Source organism: Colobus angolensis, unplaced genomic scaffold (assembly GCF_000951035.1).
Source record: "Colobus angolensis palliatus isolate OR3802 unplaced genomic scaffold, Cang.pa_1.0 Scaffold359, whole genome shotgun sequence".
NCBI classification, from domain to species: Eukaryota; Metazoa; Chordata; class Mammalia; order Primates; family Cercopithecidae; genus Colobus; species Colobus angolensis.
The window spans coordinates 1714844-1727157 of NW_012116921.1; the positions used below are offsets into that span (position 1 = coordinate 1714844).

Below are 12314 nucleotides of genomic sequence, written 5' to 3' on the forward strand. Positions count from 1 at the left end.
TTTTTAGTAGAGACGGGGTTTCACCGTGTTAGCCAGGATGGTCTCGATTTCCTGACCTCGTGATCCGCCCGTCTCGGCCTCCCAAAGGGCTGGGATTACAGGCTTGAGCCACCGCGCCTGGCCAAGGATGGTTATTATTAATAATCAAAATTAATACACATTTGACAGATCTCTACTTTGAATTTGGAGGTAGATGCAAGGTTCTTTTCCACCTTCCCTGTTATCTTTTTCCTAGTATGCTTTGCTTTACAAGGAACAATCCCTTTCCAAGCCAACTTCCTTTTCAGCAGTCAACTAGGGCTTCAAGAACAAAGTGATAAAATGTCTCCAAAAGTAGAAGTCAGCTTTCTCATCTTTATCAACCAAATAGTATACCATTCCTTTCTGTCATGTCATGATCAGCTGCAGATCAATGTTTCCTTGAGGTTACTGCCAAGAAGTAGACGTCTGTATTATTCCAGATCTTATTAGCAGGCCGTTGTATTTTTATTATAGAGATTGAGAAGAAATTTCCAGTTCACTCTGCCTCACAAATAGTTGCTTTTCGCCAAGTCTTCCAACACTTTTTTCTGACTTACCACTAAGAAGCCTTGAAAGTCTAAATTGATTACAAGATAGAAAAAGGCAGCTGGTAGTAGATGTAAACAAAATCAGACTTTAGCTGTCTTTCTTGTCTGCCACTGTAACAGCAGATAACATCGAAGTTGGTATAACCTTTAGGAATTTTATGTAGATCTGAAACTTTGTACCTTTTACTTCCTGAATCTAGTCTGTTAAAATGGTAATTCAGAAGAAAATATTGCCTTATTTAGGAAAATGTTTTACGCAAAATCATGTACAGATTTCATCCCTCAAAATATACTCTCTCACATCTTAGATAGGCCTATTAAATCTGTCAAATTTTTACCTTACATTTGTTTCACAAAACAGCTAATCTCTATTATTACTAGCATAAAGCTTTCTGGCCTATATTTTTCTAAATACAGTGCAAATTTAACTTCACATACCCAATTCTAAAAACCAAGAAAAATATACAACATGAAATTAAAAGCACTGTCAATGTCACTTACTTTTTGCATTTTTCACAACTGTACATATTGTCACCTGCAAATAAAACAGATGTGGCATTGGTTTCAAATTAACAGCAAATTGCTTATTATGGTCCTGTAATTCTTTGATTTTGCCCCATGCTGACCTCCCACCACAGTAAAACAAGGTTCCCTTTTTTCAGTCTATGCTCATGAATCAGGTTACTGTTTACCTTCCCCTCCCTTAACTCCTGCCAACACTGAAGACCTACCTCAAATAGTATCTTTTCCATTTATTCATTGAACAAAACTTACTGAGTGCCTATCATATGTCCAAGCAAGGTACTAGATACACAAAAATAGTGAAGGACCTTAAATGATACGGAGTAGTTCACAATTACAGACACATAAATAAGTCCATTATTTTGATTGAGTTTGCCCTTCTATGGATCTCAGAACAGTTTTAAAACATTTCACTGCCGGGTGCGGTGGCTTACGCCTGTAATCCCAGCACTTTGGGAGGCCGAGGCAGGCGGATCACAAGGTCAGGAGATTGACACCATCCTGGTGAACACTGTGAAACCCTGTCTCTACTAAAAATACAAAAAAATTAGCTGGGCGTGGTGGCGGGCACCTGTAGTTCCAGCTACTCGGGAGGCTGAGGCAGGAAAATGGCATGAACCTAGGGGGGTGGAGCTTGCAGTAAGCAGAGATCGTGCCACTTCACTCACTCCAGCCTGGGCAACAGAGCGAGATTCCGTCTCAAAAAAAAAAAAATTTTCACCTATCATTTGTCTTATACCACAGGAATTCACATGAATTACTTCAGGATGTGATTTTTCTTGTTATATTTATATTATCAAGGTGGACACTAACCTAATGCCAATATGTGAAAGTACTATTAAGCTGTCTTAAAACTTAGCTTTTATGAATACATTTTATTATTTAGTCCCACTTGTATTTTAGATTCACCTACAACAATTTAGCCATAGATATTACTGTATTTCTTACCTTTTAGTTCATCTCTGGCAAAGAAGGCAGCAAGACAATCTTGCAAGGTTACTACTGGACCCCAAAACCAGCTAGGGACACATGAGACAACAAACCTGAAACATCATTGATAGAAAAAAAAGGAAATGTTCTGCCAGTACAGCAGAAACAGCAGTTTTAACAATCATGTAACACAAAGAAAATAAATGCATACCTCTTCACATATTCCATGAAAAAAGCTATCCACCCTTGTGGAGCATATGCTTCGCCACATGATCCTGCTTTGACTATAGAAGTTGGATGACTTGATGAATGCAGCTTAGCAAGGTCTTCCTTGCCAGGAATTGGCAAGGACAGATCTTGAAAGGTCTCGAGGGTTACAGACACCTAAAATTGTTTCGTGTTTTAAAAATGGGATGAACATAATGCAGCAAAACATTTACAAGGTTAGATTTTAGACTCTAAAGATCAAAGCATGTTTAAATACGAAAAACAAGAAAAACACACACAAATTGAACAGCTTTAATAGTCATAATAGCAAAAAAAAAAGAAAATACTTGCTCTGTATCAGGTATCTTCACATAAGCCCTGTGCAGTAGCTATTAGCATCCCCATTACAATCACAGATGCTGCAACATTAAACACCCCAAATCCAGCCACTGCATCTTGAGGTCCAAACTCTTAAGCACTATTGTATTTATTTTTGAAAACTGACCTTGATGGTAGTTTTAAAATGTTTTTTCAAAAAACGTGAGGCAAAACCTGGCATCTAATTTTAAATAGCTAAAAATATGTCTGATAATTTCACTTAAATATTTAGTACCAAAATAACCTACATTAAAACAATCCTATTGAAAGTTGTTAGATCTGACTTGAGATTCCAACACAATAATTGAAATCTTTTTTGTTTTTGAGATGTTATTTTACATTCATCATTGCACTAAAGTAAAACTGTACTTAAGAAAAGCTCAAAGAAACTTTGAAGGATTGAAGTGTTATTAAAAAATTCATGATTTTAATTTATGCCTTGGTTATTGTCTATGAATTAGATACTACCTTTAGTATCTGAGTACCAACCTAAACCTGGAAAAATATTTATAAACCATATTGTAACCAAATATAAAAGATACATTCACAGCTTTGTACCTGTGAATATCAACAAATTCCCAGTATACAAATTTCATCAGCCTGGGAGAATATGCAGGTGTTACCAATTCTTGTTGCTGAGCAACTTCTCGCCTTTATATGTAACCAAAATAGATGACGAAGGATAATATGTGCCTGTCCAATGATGGGTCACCATCCTTTAAACAGGATGCTGCTACTTCCAAAAAAGTAAATTCTATACCTAGAATCAATTTGTATTGATGTAAACACAATAAATGCATGTATGATCATCAATAGCAAAGAGAAGGAATTAAACTTTTCACATCATCTTGTCACATTTTTAAACAGCATTTGACAGGAATTTTCTGTGTATTCTAATACCCTCATACTCACCCTGTCACAAGTCAGACACTGCACTGAACTAATGATTGTTCCATCAAATATGTCTGAAATAACACTTCTGTATTTCTTGTGCTGTTTTTTTCTCTTTGGAGATGCAGACTGAGCTAGGATTGAAAAACATTAAAAAAAAAAATTAAAGCAGCTCCTTTCATATTTTTCTCTGGAATCTTTTTTTGTCTCGTCAATCTTACTTGTATATGATCTCTAGAATCCTTAAACTGTAAAACTTACTGTGTTGATAAGGAAATTTTCAAAATACTCTTCAAAAGAGCATAAGTATTAAAAAAAGAAAAGAAACCAAGTAGACAAGGCTTAAGATGTTTGTTGTTGTTGTTTTGTTTTGAGACGGAGTCTCGCATTGTCACCCACGCTGGAGAAGAGTGGCACAATCTCGGCTCACTGCAAGTTCCACCTCCCGGGCTCACGCCATTCTCCTGCCTCAGCCTCCTAAGTAGCTGGGACTACAGGTGCCTGCCACCATGCCCAGCTAAGTTTTTGTATTTTCAGTAGAAACAGGGTTTCACCATGTTAGCCAGGATGGTCTTGATCTCCTGATCTCATGATCTGCCCGCCTTGGCCTCCCAAAGTGCTGGGATTACAGGTGTGAGCCACCGCACCTGGCCTGTTGTTTTTTTAAAAGTATGATCCTTGGCCACCATAAATGTACATATAAGAAAAGGAACAAATTCTAAATTAGCACAATATTCATCACTGGGATGTTACTTAAATGTTCTACAAGTCAAAAGAAGAGGCCTTGAAGAGGTTAGAAAGTGAGGGAAAGATCATGAAAGTCATCATCAGGCTGAAGATGAAATAGAAGGTGTTCGGTCTCCCTATCCTGATTTCAGAGCAATTCTGTTTTCACTTATTTGTTTTGGTTTCCAAGCAAGGCTTTATTTGAAGAAAAGATTCCATTATTTAAAGTTTTTAAGAGTTCTTTTTATATTTCTGGATACATGTCTTTTGCTAGCTGTATGATTTATAAATATATCCAACCTTATCTTCCCATTCTCTGAACATCCTTTGTCAACAAAAATTTTTAAATTTTTTCTTTAATGGATCATGCGTTTAATGTCTTTAAGAACCCTTTGTCTAACCCAAAGCCATGAAGACTTTCTCCTATGTTTTCTTCTAAGAAAACATAATACTGGAACTCTCATATATACCTGGAAGGAATACTAAATGGTAGACACTCTGGTAAAAAGTCTGGCAGTTTAATACAACTATAAGCATTAAACAAACATAAAACCCAGTAATCCCACTTCTAGGTATTTGTCCTAGACAAATGAAAACATGTTCTTACAAAAACCTGTACATAAATTTTAGACCAACATTATTCATAATTGCCAAAAACTGAAAACAATTCAAAAGTCCACCAATAAGTAAGTAAATAAATAGTGGTATACCCATAAAAAATGAAATATTAGGCCAGGCACGGTGGCTCACGCCTGTAATCCCAGCACTTTGGGAGGCAGAGGCAGGCAGATCACGAGGTCAGGAGTTCGAGACCAGCATGGTCCATCTCTATTAAAAATACAAAAAATTAGCCAGGTATGGTGGCGCACACCTGTAGTCTCAGCTACTCGGGAGGCTGAGGCAGGAGAATTGCTTGAACCTGGCAGGCAGAGACTGCAGTGAGCAAAGACTGCACCACTCCACTCCAGCCTGGGCGATAGTTAGACTCCGTCTCAAAACAAAACAAAAAGAAACATTACTTGGTAATAAAAGGAATAAACTATTCAGACACGCAGTAACATGACTGAATCTCAAATGCATTATCCTGAGAGGCCAACCTGTTTCAAAAGACTACATATAAAAAGATTTTAGAAAATCAAAAGACTACATACTATATGATTCCATTTATACGACACTCTAGGAAAAGGCAAAACAATAAGAAAAGAGGATCAAGGGTGCCAGAACATAGGAGTAGAGAGATGATCTGATTACAAAGTAGTACTATGCAGGAATTCTTTGCGGTGTTAGAACTGTTCTGTATTCCGTTTGTGGCGGAGTAACAAGAATCCATGCTGCAGGTGTTAAAATTCATAAAGCTCTACACAAGAAAAAGTGAATTCAACTGTATGTAAAATTTTAAAAACAGAGTACCAACACACAAAATTTGTAATCATGTCTATGTAAAATTACGCTATCAATTTTAAAAGATCAAACCGTATTTCATAATTAACACTTTAAATTATCAAGAATCAAAACCATCATTTTAAACTAAGACCCAAAGCAAAAGAGACTAAATAAGAGAAACTTTTTACCTTTTTTGTGTGGTGGTGCCAATCCTGGCCATAAATTGCCTGATTTAGGAGGGCTTGCTGATAAACGTGGATTAACACCTTCATTTGACGGAAGGATCTGTGGTGTAGACAGGTCATTCGAATGGACATCAGTGATATATTCTGTAAGATTTAAAATTTGTATTATTACCTTAAATTGGAAAATTATTCTAACTGCCCAGTAATGTTAATTTAAAGGTTTCTTAATTTGATACTTTGAACACAATTCATATCAACAAATGTCAAGTTAAATACTTAACAAAGTGCTTACTAAGCAAAATAACAGTAACCTTCTACCCAGAAATCCAACTAATTTTTGTTTGTTTATTTATTTTGAGACAGAGTCTCCCTCTGTCCCCCAGACTGGAGTGCAGAGGTGCAATCTCGGCTCACTGTAACCTCCACCTCCCGGATTTAAGCAATTCTCCTGCCTCAGCTTCCCAAGTAGCTTAGATTACAGACATGTGACACCAGGCCCGGCTCATTTTTGTATTTTTAGTAGAGATGGGGTTTCACCACGTTGGCCAGGTTGGTCTCAAACTCCTGGCCTCAAGTGATCCACCCACTTTGGTCTCCCAAAGTGTTGGGATTATAGATGTGAATCACCATGCCCGACCCCAACTAATGTTTATAACACACTACTATTACAGGCAGTTTAGGAAGTAAGTAGTGGAAATACAAAGCCAAAAAGGATCTTGTTTATCCAAATACAGCATTAAAAAAAAAAAGAGGCTAGGCTGGGTGGCTAACGCCTATAATCCCAACACTGGGAGGCCAAGGTGGGGACTGCTTGAGCCCAGGAGTTCAAGACCAACCTGGGCAACATCATGAGACCCCCCATCTCTACAATAAAAATCTAAAAATTAGCTGGGCATGGTGGTGTACGCCTGTAGTGCCGGCTACTCAAGAGGCTGAGGTGCAAGGATCACTTGAGCCCAGGAGGTTGAGGCTGTGGTGAGATGTGATCATGCCACTGCACTCCAGCCTGGGTGATGGAATGAGACCCTGTTTCAGAAGAAAAAAAAAAAAAAGATATTCAGGACATTTTTTTAGAAGCTCAAAACCATGTGAAAGAAAAACAGATTATTCTCCCAAACTAACATAATAATCAAAATCAAGAAATGTAGGTATAAAGTAATCATAAATTATTTTGTTCTTACTGTAATAAAAGAAAAAACACACCACTTCATCAGGAAAGAACATTTTTTAAGAATTATAAGATGAATCAAGAAAATATAAGAGCTATCTTAATTGTTTGCTTTGGATTCCTAGTGTCTAACATATTCCAGGGCAAGGGAATGTGCTCAGTAACTATTTGAGTGAAGAAAAGAGAATTGTTCATAAGAGATCTTGAAAGGGGATGTACTCAGAAATTTTTCCAGATAACGCAAAATCGTTTCTCACACAGGCGTTTCTCAATTTTTCAACCATGACTAAATCAGACTACATAATATTGGGAGTGAAAAAACAACTCATTCTAGGACTTTCTGAAGGGAATAAAATTAATGAGATTTAGATTGGGAGTTGGCAATTTTTTCCTCTAACGGACCAGAGAGTAAGTATTTTAGGTTTGTGTGCCTTACAGACTTCACCAGATTTTTTTCGTTAAGCCCTTAAAACACCTAAAAGCTCAGACTCCTGACTTAGCTTATCCCCTAATTACTACATATAAGAACAAACCTGTTACAGAGCAATAAAAGATGAATATGTCCCTAATCAGGCTTAACTGGGCTTTTGACAAGAAAATCCTGAACAGCAGTCAAAGCTAAGTCTTTCAATACTGATACCTGACATATTTATTCACTAACAATTTCTACACAAGATCAGTATAATTAAGGAGCCTAACACTCTTAGTCTTCCTGACTAGAAAGCATCTGTGCACTTTACACAAGTGAACCACAAATCTTCCTATAGTTAAGAATATTTCTCAAGAAGAAATTTTGGATTCATTCAAATACCTAAATAAATTGTTTAGTTACTCTCACTCTTCAGTAATTACAGAAAAAAAACTTTTTTACATTACATGTCTGCCACTTATTTTAAGATCACATAATCTGAATCTCTAACAGCCTAATTTTGTGTGCTTTGGAAAACTAAATACCACATTTTAAGCCAAGATAAGTTAACTCTTGAAGAGATAAATTACAAAGCAATTCAACTTTCATTTGGCCACATGCTCTTTCTCAAAGAACACTGCCTAGTATCATGGCATAATCTATCACAGCAGGGCTCACTATAGTTAATTAAACTTCTACACTAAAACACATCTGATGTGATTCCAATGACAACAATCTTAATCTACTAATGTATATAATTAGAAAATTGCAATTTGGGTTATTTGCTTTTTTCCAGGATCACAATATAATTTGCTTAAAATAAAAGAGAAAATTCTGGGAAGCCCAATTTTTTAGATTACTGCATGACTATACAAAAGACATCTGATGAAATGTTTACTTCAAAAGGAGGATTGATTTCTTATATAATTAAATGACCCCAAAATTTCCTTTTTTCCTCAGGTTCTATAATTTTATGACTAATACTCACATGCAAATACTGCTAAACTATAATTCTAATTAGAAATACCCAAAGTAACAATTAAACACCCATGTCTACAAATGAAGTACTATCATTTTCATGAACAAACTACTAAATCGTCACCTGAAGCTCTGCTGTGTATTTGCACTTTGACAGTTTCCTGGTTGTTTAAGTCAACTGCTTCAGATATAGAGTCTCTATCTTTATCTAATTCGCCTTCAGAATTTACTTTATTAATCTTATTGCACATCTTCTCTTTTTGCCAATCTTTTGACATTTCTGAATTGTTTTCATCATCCTGAATTAACATTGTTGTTTCATTATTATCTTCAGAGAAGCCTCTAGAGCCATTTTCATTTTCTGCTTTATCACTGTTGCTACAAGATTCACAAGACTGAAAATCTACATCCGACTGGCTCTTGTCTTCTTCCATTGTCTCCTCAGTGGTTATGGTTTGCGGATCTTCTTCTACTTCCATGACTTGCTCTTTCAATTCTTCATGAAGCAGATCCATTAAACATCGAAGGAATTCTTGAGCATCCTAATATATCAGCAACATAATGTTACCACTTCATTACATGTGTATATAGAAACATAAGGGTAAATATACAAAATATCATTATCAACTTATATATAAACATACAGCACTATATTGAGAAAATACCAGTTTCCAGAGCATAAAGCACTAGAGAAATGAAGATGCACTCACTTCCAAAAAGTTAGGTAAATAAAGTTTTCTTTTTTTGAGATGGGGTCTCATTCTGTTGTCCAAGCTGGAGTGCTGTGGCATGACCACAGCTCACTGTAGCCTCGATCCCCTAGGTTCAAGCAATTCTCCCACCTCAGCCTTCTTAGTAGCTGGGACCACATGTATGAGCCATCACACCCAGATGATACATATTTTTAAATTATTTTTAGAAATGAGGTCTCCCTATGTTACCCAGGCTGGTCTCAAGCCCCTGGGCTCAAGCAGTCCGCGGACCTTGGCCTCCTAAAGTGCTGGGATTACAGGCATGAGTCATCACGCCCAGTCAGATAAAAATTTTAATAAACTGAAGATGATCTAAAGGTCAACTTCAGCTGGATATAGGGGTTCATGCTTGTAATCCTAACATTTAGGGAGACCAAGGAGGGAGGATCGTTTGAGTCAGGAGTTCAAGACCAGCCGGGGCAACATAATGAGACATTATCACTCTTATTTAAAAAAAAAAAAAAAAAAGGCTGGGTACAGTGCCTCATGACTGTAATCCAACACTTTGGGAGGCCAAGAAGGGTGGATTACCTGAGGTCAGGAGTTCAAGTCCGGCTTGACCAACATGGTGAAACCCTATTTCTACTAAAAATACAAAAATTAGCTGGGCATGGTGGCATACACCTGTAATCCCAGTTACTCCAGAGGCTGAGGCAGGAGAATCGCTTGAACCCAGGAGCTGGAGGCTGCAGTGAGCCAAGATTGCACCACTGCACTCCAGCCTGGGCGACAGAGCGAGACTCTGCCTCAAAAAAAGATAAAGATAAAGGAAAGTTGAAAAAATATAAACAATGAACAAGAAAAAGGGTTACTATTCTTGGCAAAAGAAAGACACAAGGAGTGATGACCCCAAAAGATAAGTGGACCAAAAAAAAAAAACATAATGGCATTTCGCAAATTTATTTAGATTAAAATTACAAAAGAAAAGCAATAAACTAACCTGCTGAGAATACCCCCGAAATGTTGGATTTACAGTTTTAATTCCTTGAAACAGATTAGTAGGCACAACAGATCCTGGCCTGAGCAAGAAAACATTTTTAAAGAGTAATTTTTGTTATTTTTAATTTTTATTTTAAAAATTAACAACCAATAATTCAAAATGTTAAATAAATTGAAAATTACGTTTCAAAAAAATCATTCAAAACTGCCTAATATGTTTCACAGGCACATCAGAACACCTTATCCTCAATATTTTAAGTGATATTTTACTGCTATACTCATCCTCAATTAAATGATTACGCTTCACCCCATGACTTTTCAAAAATGCAAATTTCCCAAATAGTTCTAAAACAAAATTATTAACATATTACAGTAAACTGTGATCCTAATGCTAAACTTTAGAACAAATAAACATAAGCAGGAAAATATTCACATAGTATTTAGGGTCCGATTTTATCATTGTGAGAATGCCTACTCCTGAATATAAAACTCTAAAGTTCCAGTAACAGCAGCTGTATAGCAGCTTTAACATTCCAACACTATATCACCAGTCCAAATACTTCCATACTTCCAAATACTTCATCTGCTTCTAAACTTCTCTGACACCTTACATTCAGCTTCAAATGTAACATGCCTGAAACAAAGCTGTCTCAAATCTGTCTCTCTTCTACTTTTTTCTGGCTCCATAAATGGACCTGCATCCTTTAAATATTTATAATATTCATTTAAAACTTTAATAAAGAAGAAAAGTATATTAAGTTACATACCTGCTTTTATGCCACAGCTCTGTCATTAGTTTGAGATAACTTTTACAAATGGCAGGTTTCTTATCTGTTCGTGCTAGTCCTCCACAATCAAGAAAAAACTGTGTCAAAGGTGGGCTAATTTTAAAAAGAGAAAAATGTTAGAGTAGAGTCAAAGCTAATACTGATTATTTCTAGTCATTCAATTAACTGACAACACGTACATCCCTAAGCTGTCATTTCTTTCTTTGATCCCTTTTACAGCTTCACTTTCATTCCTTCATAAAGAGCTCAGTCCTTTCAAATCAGATTTGGCCCCACCATATCAAGAGTCCTCCATGCTGCCAGATACACTTTTCAGTCTCCACTGAGTAATATTTGCCACAGACGACCATGCCCTCATTCTTGAACAAATCTTCTCTGGACTATTGTATGCATTTTCCTACTTTTCCTCTTTACCTCTTAAAATTCCTTTTTCCTCTTTATTGCTCTTTTTGGCCCCAGACATGTAAATGTAAGGATTCCTCAGGACTTGATCCTATGACTTTTCCCTATATACTTTTCTTCCCTGGGCGATCTAAAATTTTCAACCATATTCCAATCATGGTCAAATTTATATAAAGCCAACCATGTCATCTAAATTTCAGATTTATATCAAATGCCCAAACTGAACAGGATAAAAATTTAACTTTCAAGTGAACCTGCACTTCCTCCAGCCTTCTACATTCCATTATTTGGTACTAATATTTGTTGGTGGCTCAAGTTAGCAATTTATAAGGAAGTATAGCCTGTCATGAGTTCGATTAGCTTGAGGGAATCTCCATAAATCTATTTATAGGAAACTGACTGGGCAAAGGACCAAATTCTGACCTACATAAACCAAACCCCCTATGAAGGCAGTTAGATAACCACTAAGCCATCTCTTTGCCCAGTGTAATCCCTTTTTTTTTTTTTTTTTTTCGGTAGAGACAGGGTCTTGTTATGTTGCCCAAGCTGGTTCCAAAACTCCTAGGCTCAAGCAATCCTCCCACCTTAGCCTCCCAAAGTGCTACAGGCATGAGCCACCACACCCAGCCACCAATAGTGTAATCGTATCAGCCACATCTTTTTCAATGAAATCAGAGGAATTACAAAGTAAATCCATGGAAGCAGTATTGCGCAGTAATCAACAAAAGATCTACAAAAACAAACATACACATAAAAATCTCAGATTCAGAATTTTGTCCCTGCCAGGCATGGTGGGTTATGCCTGTAATTCCAATACTTTGGGAAGCCAAGGCAGGACATGACTCAAGGACAGGAATTCAAGACTAGCCTGGGCAACATAGCAAAAATCCACCTCTACAAAACTTTTAAAACATTATCTGGGAGCAGTGGCATGCACCTGTGGTCCTAGCTACCTGGCAGGCTGAGGCGGGAAGATCCCTTGTACCAAGGAGTTCGAGGCTGCAGTGTGCCATGATCGCTCCACTGCACTCCAGCCTGGGTGACAGAGTAAGATCCTGTCTCTAAATTTAAAAAAAAAAAAAAAAAA

At 36.8% G+C, this 12314-nt stretch overlaps 1 protein-coding gene across 4 annotated transcripts in view; it reads right to left on the reverse strand.

The window, feature by feature from the left end:
• USP33 (ubiquitin specific peptidase 33) overlaps positions 1-12314 on the reverse strand; it is a 70361-nt gene that overhangs the window by 23181 nt on the left and 34866 nt on the right. For 2 of the 4 annotated variants that reach the window (XM_011953162.1, XM_011953163.1), the window contains exons 8-15: positions 10805-10918; positions 10039-10117; positions 8471-8888; positions 5795-5935; positions 3519-3631; positions 2233-2405; positions 2040-2110; positions 1071-1104 (exon numbers count right to left, since the gene is read on the reverse strand). In XM_011953162.1, the coding sequence (XP_011808552.1) occupies positions 1071-1104; positions 2040-2110; positions 2233-2405; positions 3519-3631; positions 5795-5935; positions 8471-8888; positions 10039-10117; positions 10805-10918 (1143 nt within the window). Of the gene's footprint in view, positions 1-1070; positions 1105-2039; positions 2135-2232; positions 2406-3518; positions 3632-5794; positions 5936-8470; positions 8889-10038; positions 10118-10804; positions 10919-12314 lie in introns of all 4 variants that reach the window. The other 2 variants (XM_011953161.1, XM_011953160.1) reach the window with 1 other exon arrangement.